At 49.5% G+C, this 22,991-nt stretch overlaps 1 protein-coding gene across 4 annotated transcripts; it reads left to right on the forward strand.

Annotated features, from left to right (window-relative positions):
* The first annotated feature begins 1,448 nt into the window (after positions 1–1,448).
* Positions 1,449–22,734, forward strand: TMEM130 (transmembrane protein 130). 4 transcript variants are annotated; one of them, XM_012639118.1, is made up of 8 exons: positions 1,449–1,796; positions 7,157–7,462; positions 8,756–8,915; positions 17,055–17,221; positions 17,953–18,037; positions 19,472–19,674; positions 21,690–21,802; positions 22,173–22,587. In XM_012639118.1, the coding sequence occupies exons 1-8, from the start codon at positions 1,712–1,714 to the stop codon at positions 22,323–22,325; spliced, it is 1,272 nt and encodes a 423-aa protein (XP_012494572.1). In that variant the 5' UTR covers positions 1,449–1,711; the 3' UTR covers positions 22,326–22,587. The 4 variants fall into 4 exon arrangements, with proteins under 4 accessions (XP_012494572.1, XP_012494571.1, XP_012494574.1 ...); XM_012639117.1 differs by having other exon boundaries at positions 22,137–22,547; XM_012639119.1 differs by lacking the exon at positions 1,449–1,796 and adding an exon at positions 2,207–2,362.
* The last annotated feature ends 257 nt before the right edge of the window (positions 22,735–22,991 follow it).

Below are 22,991 nucleotides of genomic sequence, written 5' to 3' on the forward strand. Positions count from 1 at the left end.
TTTCTTGTCCCTCTGCCATCAGACGTTCCCTGCAGGACTCCGGAATAAGGGGGCTTCTGGGCCTGTTATGAGATGGAACAGGGACAGGTGCTGTGAGAGTCCAAAAGAGGGAAGATGGCAGCAAGGGAATGATGCTTATGGAAAATCCTGGCGGACGGACAGGAATTAGACAAAGGGGTCAAATCAACGTCAGCCTCAGGTTGGCCTCGAAGTTGGCTATTGTGACATAGACACTGGCTACTATAAAATTATTAGTGTAATAAAGTTACACATTTAAAAAACAATACATTTTATTCTATTTAGTGCATTTTAAACACCACTAGCAACCAGACCTTTGAATAATGTTAAATAGTCTTAAATACTTGAAACTCTTAACCTTAACAGAGTATTTTCTTCTCAAGCACTTCAAATTCCTGACGTACAAGCAAATCAGCCCAAGTCCTCAGGCAATTCTACTGGTGACAGCCAGCACTGATTCAACACTTCCGATTTTTCTTTAGGGCAGTCTCATCGGGTTGGAATTATTATCTTCATTTTAAAGAAAAAGGGAACTGAGGGATAGAAAAGGAAGTGATTTTCCGGGGTCATATAACACTCAGGAAGGACCCAAAGTCTCCTGGTTCCTAGGGTTGGTATTTATACCAGTGTAGTGGTTGATGCTACCAGGAAGTGACATCTGTCCAGCACTTTTAACTTTTCACAAGGGGCTCACTCAAATCCGTTCCCCCTCCCTTCCTAGGAGATGGCAGTGTGTCCGTGGGGCCCATCCTCAGGGGAGCCCACTGCTGTCCCAGAACCAAGGCCATGCCATGTAGATGCCCAATGCCAATGCAGCAGATCATGTAATTATGGCCCATGGTGCCCACCGGGCCAGAAAGCCCATCCAATCCCCTCGCCGTGTGGGAGGATCCCTGCCCAGGTATGGAGCAAAGCGGAGGGCAGCTGGACCAGGACCCAGGCCGGCCAGACCCCGCCAGGCCTCGCCAGCTTCTGGGAGAGAAGAACTCTGCTCTCGAAGGCAGATGGAAGCGTCTGCTTAGGCCCATCATCCCCATCGCGGTTGTCTGACTCTCGGAAGGCCCTCAGTGGCCATGGGCCCCGATGTGAGCCTGAGCTCCATTTTACAGCAGGCTCTGAGAAGGTAAACTGAAGGATGACATCAAACCCAGCGCAGGGACCCAGCGCTGAGGCACCTTTCGCAGAAGGGACGAGGGGCATTTCCATGTCCTTTGCCCAGCGCGTGCACATCGTTGGCGCTCAACATTTCTTGAAAGAAGAGCGGCATCTCCAAGCTGCGAGTGTGCAGAGCAAAGGCACCTGGAGAACCCCAAGGGGCCTGCAGGCGGCTTGCTGCGCAGCGCGCACCTCTGGGGACGCTGAGTCAGAGCCCGCGGGAGGGGACCCGGGTAGAGGAGGGGCGCAGGAGGAACGCGGGGAGGGGGCGCCGCCGTGGGGACGGATGCGGGGAGGGACGCAGGGAGAGGACGGGGCGCGGCGCGGCTGACGCGGGCCGGGGTCGCGCGGCGGGCCGTGGGCGGCGGCGGTGGCGCGCAGCGACAGAGCGTCCCGAGACGAGGACGAGCGAGCGCGGCGCCCGCACCTCCCCGCACAGCCCGCGCCGCGCGCCCGGAGGAGCGGCCGCAGCCTCCGCCAAGCTTGAGCCGCGCTCCCTCCGCGTCCTCTCCGCGCTGCTCCGGCTCCGGGCCCCGCCATGGCCCCGGCAGCGTGGTCGCGCTTCGGCCGCGTCCTCTGGCTCGCCTGCCTCCTGCCCTTAGCCACGGCTAGGGTGGCCGCAGGTAAGGCGCTGGGCCGCCCGGCCTCCCCGCAGCCGCAGTCCGCCCGCGGCCGGGGTCAGTCTCCGGCGGACGGGCCGGCTCCGAGGTTGGGCTGCGGAGGTGGCGCCGTGCGCCCTGCGCGCACCGCGCTCCTCCTGGGAGGCCACTGCGCCCTCCGCTCTCGCCCTTCGCCCCTGTCCCCAGAAGTCGCCCTGGCACTTGAGGGGGCTCCCGCCCCTCTCGGTTCCTGCTTCCAACCCCGGGTGGGCTCTGCGTTGGAAACCACGCGGTGGCCGAAGCTGCGTCCGGACGCCTGGGGACTGGGCGCCCACTGGGGCAGGGGAGGATGATGCGGGAGGCCGGAATGTGCCAGGGTCGGTGGTCTCGCCACAGCCCCCCAGGGAGCACGGACGGGTGGCCCGCGGAGCAGCGTTTTTGCCTTAGAATGTCGCCTTATCTGGAGAGGTTTTCCACGCGGTGTGTGTTGGCTTTGGGGACATGCAATCTTAGAACCCAGGAGGCCAGTCTGCCATTTCCTCTCTGGGAGTGATTTCCAAAATGGACCCCGAGCTGACAGCTTCCTCGGGGCCCACCCTGGGCCCACCCTGCGCTCACCCGGTCGTGGGCAACCCCACGGCCCAGGGTCAGAAGGCCGGCACCAACCTTTCTGCCACGTTTCAGGAACCAAAAGGACCTAGACTGGAGCCTTGTCCAGGGACAGGTGGGACGTGGGCAGCTAAGAGGTTTAAACATCATCCAACATTTTTCATCTCCCCCCTCCCTGCCCCGCCTCTAAAAGAGTGGTAGAGGGAGGAAGGGATCTAATGCAAATTTGTGAGAGAAAAGCCACAAGGTAAAATAAAAACCTGCAACAACTCAGGGATGTATTAGAAGAATTTTGTGGGAATTGTGCTTGGTCAAGATCACCTGCTTTCCTCTGAAAAGGGGTCTCTTGCCCATTAGGTTTATTTGTGTTCAGAAATTATCAATGTGTCCTAAATTGCAAAAAAAAAAAAAAAAAAGGAAAAAAAAAGTGAATGAATTTTTTGGAAATCGTGTGGTTCCCAGGCTGGCCGATCGAACCCTTGGTATGGTCAGAATCACAGTGGCTGGGAGTGGGGTTGGGGAACATACCTTCTCCTTCACCCATGGGGGAAAAATAGAGGCTTCAAAGCCTTTACCAACCCTGCCAGTGTCCAAGTCAGCCTGGATGGAAGCTTTGTACACCAGGGATTTAGAAGTCAGAAGTCCATGTACTGGACCATGAGTGGATTCCAGGTTGTGTTATCCAGACTGAAAAGGTATCCTTGGAACGTGTTTTGGGCAGTGTGCCTATGCCATGTGAAAGGGCTATTGTAGCCATTTTCTAGAATGTTAAGGGCCCCACATGCTGTGTCGTTGGAAAATGTGCCAGCTCCAAGTGGAAGCCCTGGGGGCCTGGTAGGCGGATATTTTTTCTATGGGCCAAGCTTTAGGGCAGTTGTCCCTTCTCTTTTTGCTTTGGCCCCTTCTGGGTCACTTGGAATACCAGTAGAGTCCCCTAAGTCCCTGCCTCGGCTGCTCTGTACTCCAAGGGCAAGTCACCTGGACTCCCAAACCTGGAAAGACAACGTGATGAGTAGAGCAGCAGGCCCTGGGCTTGGTTTCTTCAGCCACACTTGGCAAAGGCTTTGTGGTCCATTTCAGTCCTGCATGCCCTGGACACCTCCGAGAGCCCTGAGGGAGAGGGACGGCGTCACCCAGGGGCCGTGGAACACCTGATTTAAACAAAATCAGTCTGAGAAAAAGTGCCCTTGGAGCCTCCTTGCAGCTGGGCAGGTGGGGTGCTCCAGAGAGCTGGGCCAGTGTCTGCGACAAGTCTGCAGCAGACCCAGCCCTCCCCGTCCCAACCCTCCCCCCTCCCAGCCCCAGCCGCTGCCCTCCTGATTCCATTCCCCTGGCAACGGATCTGCGGATCTGCGTCTGCGTCGCACTGACATGCGCCCATCTCACTGCAGATGCTGTTTGGCCATTAGCATGCAGCCGAATGTCCCTGCCACCTGCCAGCCTCACTCTGGCCCACGCTCTCAAGCAGGGTGGAGAGAAGGAGGGGAGGGGGGTTCTGGGAGCCAGAGGGAGAAGGGAGGAGGTTGCCTCTCATCCGAGCACTTCTCTCTGCGCAGCCCGGCCAAATGCTGCCTCAGAGCCCAAGGGAGGAGAACAGAGCTCAGTCAGGGTGGCACAGACTTACCTGGTGGCCCCAGGCAGCAGCAGCAGCAGTGGCCCGCGTGGCCCCAGGTCCCTCAATGTAATATGCGCAATGCGTTTGCTTGGAGAAGCTTCTACCACAGTGCCTGGAATTCTCTTTTTAGGGTTAAGATACTGCAGGTCCCTTTTTCAATGCCAGCATTTCCTCAGAAGTGACCATCCCTTGGCATCTTGACTCAGATGACTTTATAACTAAGAATGGCCTTGAAAGAAAGGGCCAGAGGAAAAGCTGGAGCTGGAGTCCCTAGTGCGGGCAGGCGATGTTGCCTGGAAGTGAATAGGACATACCTGAGGACAAACTCACCTCCTGGTTTCACTGAGAGGCTGAGAGTCCAACAGGTCGCCCACGAAGTCCTTCAGGGCAGGAGCAAGTCCTGTATTTCTGGGTCCCCCCAGCACCTTTGCACATGGGGCACACGGGACACCCAGTACCACCTGGGTCCCCCTGCCACACCCTGTTTTCCAGTTGTGACTTGGCAGCGGCAGTACTGAGCACCTACTGTGTGCCAAGCACTGTGCTGTGCACAGGGGAGATGGAGGTGACTCCTGCCCTCAAGGAGTTCCAGGTGCAGTGGGGGAGACAAACCTTTATTCCAACATGGAATTGTGTCAACGGTGGGCTCAGGCTGTTGGGAGAGCACCGAGGGGGCCAGGGGTACAGCAAAGGCTTCCTGGAAGACGGTATATCCACGGACAAATAGGTGCAGAGGGCATGCTAGCAGTGCAAAGGCCCTGGGGCAGGGGAGAGTGATTGAGACACTGAATTTTTAGTTTCAATTACATTTAAGCAATTAGATTAATTTAAATTGTGGTTTGCTTGGTGCAGGGCCTAGAGCTCAGGGAGTAGTTCTATGTCACTGGGCTCTATGGGCATCGAGGAGACACTTGCAGCCACGAGAGGGCTGAGCATGGTTGGGAAGGTGGGTTTGAGTGAAGGGAGCAGGAGGGGCTCGAAGCCCCTTCACCCCTTCCTTCTGTATCACCTCCTCTGCCCAGTGCACGCTGCAGCCTGCAGGGCTCACCTCGCCTTGTCCCAGCTGCTCTCTGGCATGAAGCCCTGTGGAAATCTCCCCTGAAGAAAGAACCAAATTACACGAAAAGCGTTCCACGCCCAGATGTGCAGGAGCACTGTTGAAAAGAGTGAAGGGTTATGTGAATTAAGATATACCTGCTTGAGGGATTATCATGCACATGTCGACATTGATATTAGTGAGATCACAGACATGCTTTTAATATTACTATATTGTCATATGAAAATAAAATAATTCAAAATTGTGTGTGGAGCATGATTATGACTACTTAAAAAAATTTCTATGCATGGAAAAGAGATGGGAGGACAGCAATCTGGTAACAGTTGTTGTCTTTGGGAGGGAGGGTCATAGGATAGTTAATGTTCTTTATGCATATGTATTACTTTCGTGATGAAAACAAACCTTATTTTTAAAATCTTACCTTGTTTATATGATAACATTATGCAGCTGTATAAAATAATTAAAGAATAATGACTCAGGAAAATGCCCAAGGCCAGGCATGGTGACCACACACCTGTAATCCCAGTACTTTGGGAGGGGAGGTGGAGGTGGGAGGATGGCTTGAGGCCAGGAGTTTGAGACCAGCCTAGGCAACATAGTGAGATCCCATCTCTACAAAAAAATAAAAATAAACTAGCCAGGCACGGTGGTGCGCTCTTGCAGTCCTAGCTACTTGAGGGGCTGAGGCAGGAGGATCACTTGAGCCCAGGAGTTTGAGGCTGCAGTGAGCTATGATCTCATCACTGCACTCCGGCCTGGCTGACAGCAAGATTCTGTCCCCTCACAAAAGAAAAAAGAAAGAAAGAAAAGAAAAGAAAAAAGAAAATGCCCAGGATACAGAAGTGAAAAAAATGTGATAAATAATCTCAGATTAAAAATATAATTAAAAAATATAGTAAGACATGCCCAAATATGGTAGCAATGGTTGTTATTGATTATTTTAATATTTAATTTAATAAGATTTTAATTTTTATTTTCTACTTTTCTTTGTTTTCAGAATTTTCCAATTAGTGTTACCCTCAATATGATCGGTGGGGGATGTTATTTTAAAAGCCCCTTCCCTGGCCTCCATTCCTACGTTCAAGGCCCCATTTTCTGCTAGGGACCTGCAAGAATGCGCCCCAGGCTCCCTGCAAGAGCTGTATCCAAGACAGTGCAGGTCAAACTCCCCGAGGACTCACCCTGGCTGGAATCACAGAGGTCCAGCATCGGCCCTGCCAGGAACCCTGGAGGTTCCCTAGCACAGCCCCGTTCAGTAGGGCTTTCTGCTGTCCAGTGTGGTGGCCATTGGCCACATGGGGCTGTTGAGCACTTAAAATGCAGCTGGCATGACCGAGAAACTGGGTTTTAAATTTGCTTCATTCTATTTATTTATTTATTTAGAGACACAGTCTCACTCTGTTGTCTGGGCTAGAGTGCCCTGTCATCAGCCTAGCTCACAGCAACCTCAAACTCCTGGGCTCAAGTGATCCTCCAGCCTCAGCCTCCCGAGTAGCTGGAACTACAGGCACATGCCACCATGCCCGGCTAATTTTTTCTATATATTTTTAGCTGTTTGGCTAATTTCTTTCTATTTTTAGTAGAGATGGGGGTCTCGCTCTTGTTCAGGCTGGTCTCGAACTCCTGAGCTCAAACGATCTGCCTGCCTTGGCCTCCCAGAGTGCTAGGATTACAAGCGTGAGCCACCGTGCCCGGCCAAATTTGCTTCATTTTAATGGAAACTTAAATTGCCACATGTGGTCAGTGGCTGCTGTGTTGCGTGGTGCAGATCTGGAACCTCTCACGGTATAGATTGAGCTAAGGTCTAAGTCTGGTCAGGCCCCAGCCATCCACACACTGTGTAAGGCCTTGCTTGGCTGGCATGAAAAAAATATATTAATTTGGGGACGCTGTAAAGAGCTTGTGATTTGGAGTCAGTCGGGCTGGAGTTCGAATCCCAGTTTGATGTTGGATTAGCTGAGTGACCCCTGGGCAAATTGCTTGATGCCTGAGCCCCAGTTTTTCCACCTGTAAAATAGAATAACAGACGCCAGCCCAGAGGTGGCAGTGGGGTTCCTTGCCACACCCCGTCTTGAAACATGGTCTTTGTTTCTGGGCTCCTAGGCATGTATGAACTCAATCTCACCACTGATGGCCCTGGCACCACGGGAGCAGAGGTGACCATCTCGGCCAGCCTGTTGGCCAAGGACAACAGCAGCTTGGCCCTGCCCGCCGATGCCCATCTCTACCGCTTCCACTGGATCCACACCCCGCTGATGCTCACTGGCAAGACAGAGAAGGATCTCAGCTCGACCATCCGCATGGTCAGCAGTGCGCCCGGGGACTTCCCGGTCTCCGTCTGGGTCACTGCTGCCAACTGCTGGATGTGCCAGCCTGTGGCCAAGGGCTTTTTGGTCCTCCCCATCACAGGTGAGGAGCTTCCCTGTTTGCTAATTAACCTTTGAACCCTCCATGCAGAGAAAAGCATCCACTAGTAATCACGTAAATGCAAATTAGATTCCTGGGCTCCTTCACCCTTGTCAGGCGAGTTAAAAGGAGTCAGAAAATGGTATTAATAATCCCCACTCTGGCAAGAATTGTGCTGGAATGGACACTTAAAGGACATATTGCTGCTGTGGCATATAAACTAATATAATCCTTGGAGAGCAGCAAGCCAGCATGTATTGATGGTTACAGATTATTTTATTCATTGACCCAATCATTCATTCACTGGTTCTCTCTTCCCTCTCCACCACCGCTCTCTCTCTCTCTCTCTCTCTCTCTCTCTCATTCCAAGAGTTTCCTGCTCTCTTACCCTTTTGGAGCTCACAGTGTAATAAAGAATTTATCTTCAGGAAGTAAACCTCCATTTGGATAATGCTTTATGCACTAAGATGTTCATTGCACCAGTGTTTATAATAGCAAAAGAAAATATAAACAAGCTAAGTGTGCAACCACTAGGGGACTGGTTAAATATAATGAAATAATTGAATCAACTATTAACAGTGACCCTTACAATGAGTTTGTAACGTCACAGGTAAATACCCATGCTTGCAAAATTACATATAAAAAAAGCAAAGCACAGAATTGTCTAACCCCGATGAACTGTGTTTAATATATGTATATGTTAAATACACACACAAATACTTTGAAGCACTTCAAAATGTGCGTAGTGCTAGTGTTTACATGATAGGCAGCTTCTTTTTATTCTATTTTTGAGCATTTTCCAAATGAGCTCTACTGAACATGTCTGTCTTTTTGCTTTTCTGGTGAAAAAAAAAATCAGCATTTATTTTTTTTTCTTTTTGGAGAAGGAGACAGGACAGTGGCCTGACCCAACCCAACACATTGGGTGTGGAGATTCAATCAGTAGCACTGCTCATTTTTCTAGGTTCATCTAACATTTTAAAATATTTCCCAAAAGTTCCTTTCAAAGCCTGTGTATTTCCTTTTGGTCCTGGGCATCTTTCACGGCAGAAGGTTTGGGGTCCTGGCAAGAGGGGCAGGAGTGAAAACTGTGTATATGTCACACACTGTGAATCCCCAGCAGTGTTCATGCACCGGGGGGCCAACCTGGATGCCTCTGTGGTGGGGGATCTTCAGGGTCCCCTCACCCCCTCACCCCATCCAGCTCTGACAGCCAGAGCTCTGGGTGGGGGAAGCAGCTGCTTTGCCAGTTGCCGGTGAGGTCACTCCCAGGCTCCACCGTCCCTGTCTTCCCAGAGTTCCTGGTGGGGAACCTCGTGGTCACCCAGAACACCTCCCTGCCCTGGCCCAGCTCCTACCTCACCAAGACCATCCTCAAAGTCTCTTTCCTCCTCCACGACCCAAGCAACTTCTTCAAGACCGCCTCGTTTCTCTACAGCTGGGACTTCGGAGACGGGTAAGTCCTTACCCCCGTCACTCCCCAAGGCCGTGGCCAGTGCCCTGGCGTCCCACGCACCGTGCAGAGTGCTGCGCACCTCCCGCCTTTCCCCGCTCGCTCTCCCTCTAAACATTCCTGGAGCACCTGCTGCCTGCCAGGCCTGGGGTCCCTGGGGACCGCGGGTGAATCAGTCGCTAGCCCTGCCTTTGAGTGTCGCAGCAGCCTAGCAGAGGAGGTGTCAGTGCCCAAATCAGCCCTTTAAGGAAGGTCAAGGTGGGTAGGATTTTTCCCCATTTGACTTTAAAGGGCACCCAGCCAGCGATGGCAGATGCGGGGCAGAACCCACGTGCTCCAGCTTCACTTCTCTTCACTCCTCTTTCTAAACAAGCCGGTCTGGAGGAGTCGGCTTGGGAAGAGGGGATGGGGACTGAGCCTGGGCAGCCCTTACACACACACCCTGAGCTCATGAGAGGACACTGCTGTCCACAATGCAGCTCAGTGCAGGCCCCTCACTCCGCTCAGCTCCTCCCAGGCCCCCGCAGGGAGTGAGGAGGGGCGCATGTAAAGACACCGAGTCCTGATGAACTTGGGAACGAACCCATCTTGGGGCTCCAGGGAGCCGCTGCGCTCTCTGCAGTGCTGAGAAACAGTTTGGTCTTAAGAAAGGCTAAAATTTGGAAAGCAGAAAAATATGGAATGGAGTGGGAAAGACTTGAGAGAGGCCTGTTGGGCCAGCACCCCTCACCCTTGCTTTAAGGAGAGATGCTTGTCTCTCCTCTTTTCAGAGATCCCCCTCCCCACCCCCACCCCACACTTCCTTTACATGGGGTTCACATGCATGACCTCATGTAATCCTCACAGTCACCCTGAGAGGTATTTACTGTTACATCCACCTCACAGGTAAGGAAATGGGGGTACAGAGCAGGTAAGCCCTCAGGTATCATTGTCCTCTTCTGAAAAATGGGAATAATAACATCTAACTCACGACTTTCAGAAACAGGGCTACCAGCTGGAAAGTCCACACTCCAACCACCATACCCTGTGGCTCTCCACAGTGGACACCAGTACGTCCCTTGGTGTCCTGTTCCGGTGTTATAGCCCAGGGCTCTGGAAATGTTTCTTTAAAGGCCCACGTGGTATTTTAGGCGTGAGGAGCCATCTGGTCTCTGTCACAACTACTCGACTCTGCCATTGGAGCATGAATGCAGCCATAAACAACATGTAAAGAAACAAGCATGGCTGTGTTCCAATAAAACTTTATTTACAAAAACAGGTGGTGGGCCGGATCTGGCCCATAGGCGGTAGTTTGCTGACTCTTCTCTTAAGCCCATGGTGGGCAGCATGTTCTTCCATGTTGTTAAACAGGGCATCCTCTGTTCTAAATATATTAATAAATCTATTCCTTTCTTTCCTTATTTAAATTACCTCAATAGCTTAACCAGTTACTTTAATAATGGGCACATTTTCTGTGCAATGTGAATTGAAAAAAATAGATTTTACTATTTATCTCCTGGGATATTCTTTTGTATCTGTTTTTTTTCTTTATATAGAATGGGGGAAAAGGAGGCATGTTTCTCAAATTTCTTATTTTATTATACATAGTAGGCTTTCTAAACCTAGATAAGAGATGAAAGCTGCTACTGGCTGCCCTAGACTCAGAGTTTTGCCTTGCTTTAAAAACATTTGTGGAAGGGAGAGCAAATATGAGTATATATATGTATTTGCTTAGAAATGTAAAATATAAAGCAAAAATAAAGCAATGCTAGCAATATTCACCTCTGAAAAGTAGAATTTGGGATAAAAATATTAAAAAGAACAAAAAGGGTTCCTTTGGACGTAAAAGGTAAATTTACAGGGAAGATATTACAAACCTCAGACCTGAGCTTTTGGAATATTAGAGCATCACAATATATAAAGAAGGTTCTGTTGGGGAAATTACCCAGAAAGATTGGAAAAATGAAAAAAAAAAAAACATTTGTCACAGGAGATTTTAATGTTCTGCACCCAGACTTTGATATTTTAAAGAGGACTAAAGTAACAACAGAGGATTTTCATAACATAATTAGTTTGATTGATTAAATATATATATGTATGTAGAACCTTAGGCCTAAAAACAAAATATTCCATGAGGTATTCATAAAAATTTTAAAAAATCACATTCTATAGCTTAAAATGTCAAAAAATCCCCTAACAGAGAAAGTAGGAGCTTCATTTTCTGACATGATAGACCAGAAATTCATTAAAAAAATTTTTTTTTTTTTTTTGTAAAAACCTAAAGTGCAGAGAGTTTTAGGCCAACTAGGAGGTTAGCCAACTCCAAAGTTCGAGGTCACAGTCCCCAAGGCTGCCCTGACTTCTGATACCAACCGTGAGAGTTTAGCTACTTCTCCCATTAGGGGCAGCACAGTCCTCCAAAACCACCGTCACCTCAGACAGCAATTGCAGCTTTGGTGGGAGGAACTTCCCAGGACCACACTCAGGTTCAGTGATTGGCTAGAAAGCATCACAGAACTCACCGGAAGCTGGTATACTCACGGTTATGGCTTAGTACAGCCATAACATACATACAGATTAACATACAGATTAAACATAACTTACAGATTAAAATCAGCCCGTGGAATTACAGGACATGTCACATTCCCAGCATCACTGTGTGACGATATGCACAGAGCATCACCACCCAGGGAAACTCAGCCGAGTCTCTGTGTTCGGGGTTTTTATTGGGGCTTGTATTAGTCTGCTCAGCTGCCGTAATGAAATGCCACAGACTGGGTGGCTTAAACAAAGGACATTTATCTCCTCACAGTTCTGGAGGCTGGAAAGCCAATATTGGGGTGCCACCAGGGTTGGTTTCTGGGCTCTCTTCCTGACTTGTAGACAGCCACTTTCTTGCTGTGTCCTCACAGGGCCTTTCCTCTGCCAGGGCTGAGAGAGGAAGAGAGAGAGAGAGAGAGAGAGAGAGGGAGAGAGAGGGAGAGAGAGAGGGGAAGAGAGAGATCTGGCGTCTCCTCATCTTATAAGGACAGCAGTCCTATTGGATTAGGGTCCCACCCTTAGGACTTCATTTAACCTTGATTGCCTCTTTAAAGGCCCTGTCTCTAGATACAGTCACAGTGAGGGTTAAGGCTTCGGCACATGAATTTTGGGGAGCCACAGTTCAGTCCATAACAGGGCCCCGTTGCATAAGCATGACTGACTGCCCACATGGTCGATCTCAGGCTCCAGGTCAAGTGACACCATGTGACCCAAGGCCGCTACTCTCAATCATATTGGTAGACTATCCAATGTGACACAAGCTCCCTCAGGCAGACAAAGACACCCCCCCAATTCAACATTTTAAAACATGATCCTAAAATGATTTTGGGGTCACAAGTAACTTTAAACTGTGATGACATAATATTTAGAAAATAACTATGAAGGGTATTAATACATACAAATTGAGAGAATAATTCCAAAGCTGTAACTAGAGTCAAATTCACAGTTTTAAGTGTTTTAATTATTAAATAAGAATAAAAATAAAATAAATAAGCACTCAACTCACAAAAAATCCCCACGTATCAGGAAAAGAATGAAAGAATTAATAAATACAAAAACATGAATTAGAACATAGTAAAACAGAATTGATAAACTCAAAGTTGTTTTTTTTTTGAGGAGGGGCAGGGGAAATAAGGTACAAAACTTCAAGCTAGTGTTACTTTCTTAAGCTAAAATTTATTTTTTAATTTTCTTAAAAGAAAATACACTTCTATACACACACATCAAAAATCCTATCAAGGGCCGGACGCGGTGGCTCATGCCTGTAATCCTAGCTCTCTGGGAGGCCGAGGCGGGCAGATTGTTTGAGCTCAGGAGTTCGAAACCAGCCTGAGCAAGAGCGAGACCCCGTCTCTACTAAAAATAGAAAGAAATTAATTGGACAACTAAAAATATATAGAAAAAATTAGCCGGGCATGGTGGCGCATGCCTGTAGTCCCAGCTACTCGGGAGGCTGAGGCAGTAGGATTGCTTGAGCCCAGGAGTTTGAGGTTGCTGTGAGCTAGGATGACGCCATGGCACTCTAGCCCAGGCAACACAGTGAGACTCTGTCTCAAAAAAAAAAAAAAAAAAATTCCTATCAAGGATGAGAAAGTAGCAATCACTACAGGTAAAGTGATAAGATTTTTTAAATTGTAAGATAATAGGGTACTTTGTGCAATTCAAAACTCCATGCTGATGTATTTAAAAATGTCAATGAATTGAATGATTTTCTAGGAAAATGTAAATGACTAGAATTGACTTGAAAGTAGAAAATGTTGCAAATGAATTATCTCTAAGAAAGGGATCTGAACCAGATGGTTTTACTGACAAGTTATTTTATGCTTTCAAAGATACAGTAATTCTGTTGTGATATAAAGTCCTCCAGGGTTTAGACCAAGATAGAAAGCTTCTCAATTCATTCTACAAAATTAACATAGCTCAAAAAAGAAGACAATATGCCATTTAAATTATAACCTCAAATGCAATGATTTTGGCTGGAATAACAGCAAATTTAACATAGCACTTCATTAAAATAATAATACACCATAGCCAATGAGAGTCATGCATGTCTAAAATTGTCACTAAAATCCCTTTATCTTCAGAGGAGCAGTTTCCAGGCTCTCGAAAGTCTCTAGCCCAAGAGCAACCTGTCTGTCTAGGTGGTATGTTTCATACTGAAAAGAGACACACATTTTGTTCTCTACTCCATAATGTATCTGTGTTCCTTTTGATCTAAAAATAATGACAATACCTCTGGAAGATGCACTAGGTTTGCCCACAGCCTTTGCATAACTTAATTTAAGACGCATGGAAGTCAGGAGTATCTTAGAATACTAAAAACAATTCACTGTTAGGAACTTTATTATTTTGGTTCATCGTTTTAATAAGTTAAAGGAGAAAGATCCTAGGATCATCTCTTTAGATGCCAAAAAAGTGTTAGACTAGGCAGACATGGATGTTCAATGAAATCTCAGTAAACTAGAAAAAGAAGTTGCTGGAACCAACAATTAACATTATACAGAGTGGTGAAATGTAGAGTGTGGATTCCTTCACCCTGGGTGAGAAATGGGACCTGTGATCCAACACTTCAGGGGAATTATTCCATCAAAATACTGGTTGGGGGGCTGTCTCTAGATGCAGGAGTAAGACAAGGATGCTCTTTATTAGTCTCCTTCAATGTCATCATGGAAGTTCTAACTTATTCAGAAAGTCAAGAAGATAAATGAGGGATAAATATCGCAAAGCAATTTGCAGAAAAGATTATTTACTTGCAGAAACTTGTGTTATTTACTTGAAGAAACAGCTCTGTCCAGTGGAAACTCAGTGATTCTCTCTCTACCATGTGTGGCTGTTGAGCCTTTGCATCTTGGCTAATATGACTGAGAAATAGAATTTTAAATTTTACTTAATTTAAAATTAAGCAGCCACATATGTCTGGTAGCTATATATTGGAGAGCATAGGTCCAGAGAAGCCGTGGGGAAAAATGTTAAGAATTTAGGTAGGAAACCAAGGGAAGGTATCAATAGCTTTCTTATATACCAGTAATAAGAAGTTAGAAGGTAAAGAGGGGACTCCTATTAATAATAACAAAACTAATTTATAAAATAAATATAGGAACATGCTTAACCTAGAAATGGCCAAGATCCTGTGTGAAGGAAGCTACAGAGCTACTGAGAAGTATCAAAGATGTAGGGAATGGGTATGCACACCACGTCCTGTTTGGTGAGTCTTAATATTGTAAGAGGTCCATCCCTCCCCAACCCCAGTTATCCGGTAAGTTTAGCACAAATCCAGGAAAAACTTTTGGCATGGGACAAAGATTCTAAAGTTCATCCAATTAAGATATATATATATATATGCACATACAAACACACACACACACACACACATATATATGGTTTTTATCATAATGAAGAACATCTGGATCATCTGTCTCAAACCAGTGGACTGTCTCCATATTTATTAGGGGCATTTCCTTTCAAGTCAAGGACTTTATTCACTATTTCTGTTGTAACTGAACATTTTTCTTGACTAGCCAATGAAATAAGAAAAAGAAATATAAATATTATAAAGGAGGAGAGGCCAGGTGCAGTGGCTCACGCCTGTAATCCTAGCACTCTGGGAGGCCAAGGCGGGTGGATCGCTTGAGCTCAGGAGTTCAAGACCAGCCTGAGCAAGAGCGAGACCCCATCTCTACTAAAAAAATAGAAAGAAATTAGCTGGACAACTAAAAATATGTAGAAAAAATTAGCTGGGCGTGGTGGCACATGTCTGTAGTCCCAGCTACTTGGGAGGCTGAGGCAGATGGATCCCTTGAGCGCAGGAGTTTGAGGTTGCTGTGAGCTAGGCTGATGCCACGGCACTCTAGCCCAGGCAACAGAGTGAGACTCTGTCTCAAAAAAAATAAATAAAATAAAAATAAAGGAGGAGACAAAATCAATTATATACAAATGACAATACTGTTTACATGGACAGTACAAGAGACTCAACTGAAAAGTCTTAGAACTAAAAAGAGGTTTTAATAATATGTAAAACAGTCATAGCTTTTCCATATAATGGCAAAAGATTTTTTATAATAGATATAAAACATACAAAAAAACTCAATAATGAACTTAATCTAAAATCATAGGATCTATGTGAATAAAACCACAAACTATACTGAGAACCTTAAAAAGACTTACAAAGTGAGAGAATTTCTTAATATTGTGAAAGGAAGAAACATGACCAGAAAAGCAAAATTCTGTTGAACAGGGATGGGGAAAGGAACTGAAAATACATTCATACATGTATTTGAAAAGCTATAAACATCTTGTAGCAACAATAGGCAGCTCAATGGAATAGAATAGAAAATGCAGAAACTAACCTAAGTTTATATATACATTCAGTATATGATAGCAGTGATAGTTATAGCCAGTAAGTAAAGATGGATTATTTAAGAAATGGTACTGGGGCAGTTATTTAACTATTTGGGAGAGAAACAACCTGATTCCTAAGAAAAGCAACTTCAGATGGATTAAGAAATCAAACACAATGAACCAGCACTAGATCGAAATGTAGATGATCACCTGCAACTGGATAATTTAACAATGGGGAAAGCATTGCTAAGAATAAAACAAAGACAGAAACTTGGAAAAACTTGCTAGACAAGCATCACCAAATACAAAATTTGAATGTGAAAGAAGGAAATCAAATTAAAAGATAAAGGCTAAACTGGGAGAAAATATTTGGAAGATATATATGAGTTTTAATAAACTTCATATGTAAAGAGCATTGACCAGTCAACACAAAGATTTTCTTGATTGTTATTAGACTTCCTTATGAAGTGATTCGGGTAGTTGGAGGAAAAAAGCATGATGTCATACACCTTATATATTACGTGATGGAGGTATGGTGCTCCCTGGTTTACGGATGAGAAAGGTAAGGCTTAGAGTTAAATAGAAAGTCTGGAGCAGAGATTCAAAGCCAGGTGTTTTCTTAACTCCAAAGTTCATACTTCACCCCTACCCATTATGTCCTTATGTCTAACACGAGGCGTCTCCCAGAGTCCTGGCTGGGAGGTGGGGTGAGAGCCCATGGCTGGGAGTTCTCCCACCTCTAACTTAGAAGCAGAACGACAACCAGCAGCCACTTTATGTAAGCACAGTGTAGGCTTCTGGCAAGTTCTCCAGGGGTGACCAGGGGGCCGGTGGGACCCAAACTTCGAAGGTGCTGGCACTGGTGAAGGCATCTGGTGGTTGGCACATCAAAGCCATGGGTGATTCTGACAGTCTGCAGAGCTGAGAACCCTGCCAGCTGCCTCTCTGCAACATGAAACTGATGGGCTGTCATGGCTGCCTCCTGGAGGACACAGAACCTCTCAGCCACATCAGAGCCCCACACAGAGAGGAGAGGAAGGGATGTGGGTCCCTTCTTGCCCTCCCTGGCCTCAGTTTCTTCATCTGGGAAATGGGCCAACTGACCTTGAGTCAGCTCTAGGGGCTCTGCTGCAACGACAGGTGTGCTCATTGGTAGCCAGGAATGTCACCGTACGGCTCCCCCACCCTCCGACTCTAACAAGTCACACAAATCATTTCGGAGCTACAAGAAGGGGAAACAACCTTCTGACATCTTCCCCCTTTCTCCTCCTTGTCCCCTTACAGGACCCAGATGGTGACCGAAGACTCTGTGGTCTATTACAACTATTCCATCATTGGAACCTTCACCGTGAAGCTCAAAGTGGTGGCGGAGTGGGAGCAGGCAGAGCCGGACACTGCGAAGGGCGTTATGCAGAAGACCGGTGACTTCTCTGCCTCGCTGAAGCTGCAGGGTGGGTCTCCAGCTGGGCTGACAAAGGCTGAGCGTCCGGCTCCATGGGGAGCCCCGACTCAGCTCCTTCCAGGGTGGGGTCACTGCTGCACAGAGTAGAGTGGCTCAGGCTAGAGGAACGCCCTGTCTTCTCATGCCCTGCCATCCTCTGAGCAGTCTTTGTCATTATCCCTGCTTTAAAGATGGCACCCAAGGCCACAGTGGTAGAGTGGCATTTGAGCCCAGGGTTGCCTGCTCCCAGAGCCTGAGCCTGTGACCAGCTGTCTGCTGCGAGCTGGCCTGTCCTGCTGGTCTTGTTCCCCTGCGACACTGCCTTCCGTCAAGCTCACCCCATCAGGGTGGATGGCGTCCGCCCAGTGCACAGGGAGGGCATTTCCAAGCCCATCTCTCTCTGGCTTTGGTGAGAGGGAGGCCTGGGCAGCTTCGGAAGATGTCTTGGTTCTTGCTAAAGGGGTGGTGCTTTCCTGAGTGGCACAGATGATGGCTCGGTGGCAGTGGGTGGGACAGTCGCCCTTTGCCTGCCTTCTCCCACTTCCTCCCTCTAAGCTGGCTCCACCACCTGCTGCTGAACAGGGGAGGGCAAGACCCCACAGTGCCCTGGACAAACCTGCAACCCTCCCTTGGGAGAGGAACAGAGGAGAGGACAGGGTGGAGGTCACAGCCCCAGGTCCTGGGAGCCTGTGACAGCAGTCCTCAGTCACCAGGTCTAACGGGGCTCTCTCTGCCTTACAGAAAGCCTTCGAGGCATCCAAGTCTTGGGGCCCACCCTCATTCAGACCTTCCAAAAGCTGACGGTGACCTTGAACTTCCTGGGGAGGTGAGTGAACCCCAGAGGGCTCTGCCTACATGCTCTGACAGGTGCTCCTCAGCCTGCTGCATCTCCTCACGGTCCCCAAGCAAGGGGGCCACTCTGCCCCGAGGCTGTGCATGGGGAGAGTGTGGGCACAGCCCCATTCTCAAGGTGCCAGGGAGAGAGGACGAACCTTGTAGGGCTGTCTGCAGCGAGGGTAGGGAGGCAAAGGCAGGGGAGGCACCCCTCCTGTAACGAGCCCCCCATGAGCCATGTGGGCCTGTTTTCCAGCCCCCTGGTCTTTGCCTATGCGGTTCCTTGCCCCAGAGCCCGCTCCCTCTCCTCTCACATGTTCAAACACTCCCGTCCTCCAAAGGCTCCAGAGAGCCTGTCCTGCCCTCCTGCCGGCACAGGGGAGCTGGCACCAGCCGGCAGAAGTTCGCTGAGCATCTGCTTTGGACCAGGCACTGTTCTAGAAGCTGCAGGGACAAGAGGGGACAAGACAGAGCCACTGCTTCTAAGGATTCTGTGTGTATACAGGAGACCCCACAAGAAACAGAAGCGGGTATCCCAGGGGATTCTAAGGAGGTCGCCTGCTGGGGGGCCCGGTGCAGGCTCTTGGCAAGAACAGCATCATGAGCGAGGAGACTAGAGGTCCTGGGTGTGTCCTCCCCACGTGGGCGTCTCCTATCCCCCCGGGGTGACTGGGATGGATAAAGCTGCAGAGGTCAGTGGTCAGGGCCCAGCCCTCGAAGGACTCTCGTCCCCACACAGGGACACATTGGAGCGATGTAGGCCAGGTGGAGGGTGGGCAAAGGAAGCCCAGGAAAGAGGACGATGAGCTAACTTAGGGATTGCAGGTGGTTTCTAAAGCTTTTGGGGGCTTTGGAGGGAGGAGCTTAGCATGTGGAGGATGGGAAGGCATTGGGTGTGGCAGACCTGATCTGTGAGGTGGCACAAATGTGTGGCTTTTACTCGGGGCCTGAAGTTAGGATGGACCTGCGTTTTCTGGCGTCTGAGCCTGTGCCTGTGGCCTGTAGATAGCCCAGAACACCCTCACCCCTTCTCACCTGTGAAAGGCCCACTTACCCTTTCAGATCCTGCTCAAATGCCACCTCTTCCAGGAAGGCTTCCCAGATTTCCTCCAAGAACGTTCTCATTATTTCCCCGTGCTTCCAAAGCACACCAAGTGTGCCACTGGAGCACTCATGCTGTCCCCAGTCAGCAGTCTGTGAGCCTCTGTTTGCCTCGCTAGCCTGAGATCCCAAGGGGGTCTGGGGCCATCTCTTCTGCACCATTGTGTTCCCTGGTCTGGAATGAGTGACACTGAGGCCAGGACAGCTTGGTGTCCTGTCGTACAAAGGACACTGATGTTTATGCCCACCGGCCTTTCTTGGCCTTGGTCTGTGTTCACACTCTTTGTCGAGCCATTTCTGGCAAACTGTCCCCATTTCCCTGCAGCCCCCCACTGACCGTGTGCTGGCGTCTCAAGCCCGAGTGCCTCCCGCTGGAGGAGGGGGAATGCCACCCCGTGTCCGTGGCCAGCATGACGTACAACCTGACTCACACCTTCAGGGACCCTGGGGACTACTGCTTCAGCATCCGGGCGGAGAATATCATCAGCAAGACGCATCAGTACCACAGGGTCCAGGTGTGGCCCTCCAGTAAGTGGCCCCTTGCCTTCTGCTCCAGTGCCACATGGGCAGCACAAACCTGTCCACCCTGTCACTGCCACCAGTAGCTCCTACCAGCCAGCCCTACCAAGGTCCTTGCACCTTGGATCCAGCACCCAAGCCCACCAGCACCTGCACCATCAATAACCCTACTGACTCCAGCAACCGCCAATACCACTGCTGGCCAACTGCCAGTACCCCCAACCAACTCGGCCAGCCCCCCCATCACCACCGTCAGCACCAGCACCGCTAACAACCACCAGCTCAGCTACCGCCATTACCGTGCACTCTGCTGTCAATAATAACTCTTCCAGCACTGTCACTGTCACTACTAACGACCCAACCAGCATTCCCTCGCAATCACCTCTGTGACCCCTGCCCCCACCCACGCCTATAAGCCCAAACCACCGCCAGCCCCAGTGCCCAGCCTGTGGACCAACACCTTCGCTGTCAGTGTTGCCTCCCAATATTCCTGAGAACACACATGTCCCCAGCATGAACACTCCCACACCAAATGAGCCACCACCATCCCCCTAACCCTACCTTCTTCACCTCCGTCCCCGTGGTTGCCACCGTGAAAACCAGCATCCCTAACAGTAGCTCTGCCCAACTCACAGGGCTGTGGTGAGTGTTCCAGGCAGAAGGAGCTGCTCGGAAAGTCTAAAGTACAGACCATGTCATTAATAAGGACACCCAACCGTCTCCCTTTGGAGTACCCTTCCCCAAACCATCGTCAGGCCTGGCCGCTGGCTTCCGGGCACAGGATTAGCTGATGGCAGCATTGGGTTCTACACTACATTTCCTTGAGGGACTCTGGGACCCCAGAAAAGTGCTTCCTTACATAGAGGAGAAAGTAGGACCCCAAGACCCTAAGGGGTAGTCTTTCAGATGCCTAACTCGGCCCTACCTTTCATGCTACAAAAGGGGAAACTAAGGCACAGGGAGGCAACAAGCCAAACTCAGGCTTTCTGGGTCCTGGTCCAATGCTGTTTCCTGGGGTAGGAGTTCCCTGTGCCCCTGAGCATGCCAAACCCTGCCAGCTGTACCTGTCCTCACGGTGGCCCTGTAGGTGTACCTGATACTGTCACTATCCCCTAAAGTCTCTCCAGTCCCTCTCTGAGTCCCTGAGCAGACATGATACACCACTCTGGGCCCTGGCTGACCTGTGCACATCACTGGGGGCCTTGGGCTCTCAGCACCCCCTGGGCACCAAGTGCCTGGAACCCCCCGAATACTGCAGAGAAGACAGCAGTACAGGTCATCAACACTGCCTTTTCTTAGGAAACAGATCCTCATGGCAGAGGGTGAGGAAAGAGTGAGAGGAAACTCACACTTCCTGATCACCTGCCCGGCACATCCATGTCCCCTCCTCATTGCATCTTCACATCAGCCTCATAGGTCAGCATTAGCATCAGGTAGTCTAGTCAGTGCCAGGATTTGAACCCAGGATTTCCCTACTGCAGACACTGGGCTCTTTCTACTATACCATGCCACTTCCTAGCAACAGGCTCGGTGGGTGAGCCTGGAGTTGCCATAAGGCAGGAAGCTGCAGCAGAGGTCACAGCATTACTTGGATGTCCTCACAACATGGCTTCCCTTCCCCAAAGGACATTGCCCAAGAGAGCAAGGAGGAAGCTATGATGTCTTTTATGGCTTAGACTTGGGAGTCATGCATCATTGCTCCTGTCATTTGCTGTACCATAGGAGCTGGTCACTGAGTCCAGCCCACATTCAAGGGGTAGGGAATTTAGCTGCCACTCTTGGATGTTACTATTAAGTAACTTGTGGATGTATTTAAAAAAAAAAACCCATACCCCAATTTATTATATTTTTTTCGAAGTCCTGGACTTGCCTGTTGGGGTTGCCTGGTTGGGATGCATGTACATAAGAGAAAAAAAATCACTGACAGGGGTTGACTATTCTCTTCCCCATTGTGCTCGCCTCCTGAGAACCAGCATTTCAGCACCAGCTACCCAGTACCGTGACTTCACCTCTCTCACTCCCAGGCATCCAGCCGGCTGTCTTTGCCTTCCCATGCGCAACACTTATCACTGTGATGCTGGCCTGCATCATGTACCTGACCCTGCGGAATGCAACTCAGCAAAAGGACATGGTAGAGGTGGGTGCTTAGAATAGTGGGGGCTGGACCACTGGGCCTTGCCTAGGGAGGGTCTTTGGAGAGGCTTTGGGGGCCAGGCCAGGATGCCTGGAGGGGGTCTTGATGTTAGAGCAAGGCCCTGGGGCTTGGCGTGATGTGCCCATCCATAGACTGGGAAAAATTATTAAGTTGATATCCCGTCTGACTTATCTCCTTCTGTGCTTGTCCCTTGCATATGTGTGGCACCAGAAGCGTGTTTCTGTGCACTCTGCTGCTAGGCAGCTGAGCTCGTAAGGCCACCCGATGGGGCTCCCAGTGGGCGGGTAATTGACCCATGGGGTTTTGTTCACCATAGGTGGCTGATTTTGACTTTTCCCCCATGTCTGACAAGAACCCGGAGCCGCCCTCTGGGGTCAGGTGCTGCTGCCAGATGTGCTGTGGGCCCTTCTTGCTGGAGACTCCATCTGAGTACCTGGAAATTGTCCGCGAGAACCACGGGCTGCTCCCGCCCCTCTACAAATCTGTCAAAACTTACACTGTGTGAGCACCCCACCCCCATCTCAGTGTTAAGTGATTGCCTACTTGGAGCTTTGGGCACGGTGGTGTGCACCTCTGACCAGGAGGGGTTCACGTGCAAGGAGCTGTTGGCCCTGGCCAGCCGGCCATCTGTACAGTCTAGCCACTGCCACAAGCCCGTCTGTGACACACCCCCAGCCATTCGCCCATCTGTATAGTCCAGCCACTGAAGTAAGCCCTTCTCAGTCACCCCCATCCCGCCCCCTGTCCTTAAAGAGGCTCTGGGCAGGGCTCTGACACTGGGCGTGTTCCCTGTTCTCTCCCAGGTGGGCCTGGCTGCCCCTTGCCCTTTCCTCTCCCATGGGCACATCTGCCATCTGTGGAGGGTTCACATTTCCCTCCCCCAGGCAGCCCTGCCTACGCCAGAGAGCTCAGAAGCCCACACACAGTTAAGGATCCATAACAGAGGGTCACACACACAGATGGGCACGCTCACAGATGAGCGCGCACGCGCGCGCACACACACACACACACGTCACGCTGGCGTTTCAGACGATTTGCTCTGTATCTGTTAAGTCAGTTGCTGGGCTGCACCCTGAATTAGGACGAAAATCAAATTTGACTTTCTCCACTTGGCCCCAACAGGTCCTGGCCCAGCCCCTCCCTTTGTGCGTTTTTTCTGCAGCTCCCTCGC

Source organism: Propithecus coquereli, unplaced genomic scaffold (genome assembly GCF_000956105.1).
Source record: "Propithecus coquereli isolate 6110/MARCELLA unplaced genomic scaffold, Pcoq_1.0 Scaffold137, whole genome shotgun sequence".
Lineage (NCBI taxonomy): Eukaryota > Metazoa > Chordata > Mammalia > Primates > Indriidae > Propithecus > Propithecus coquereli.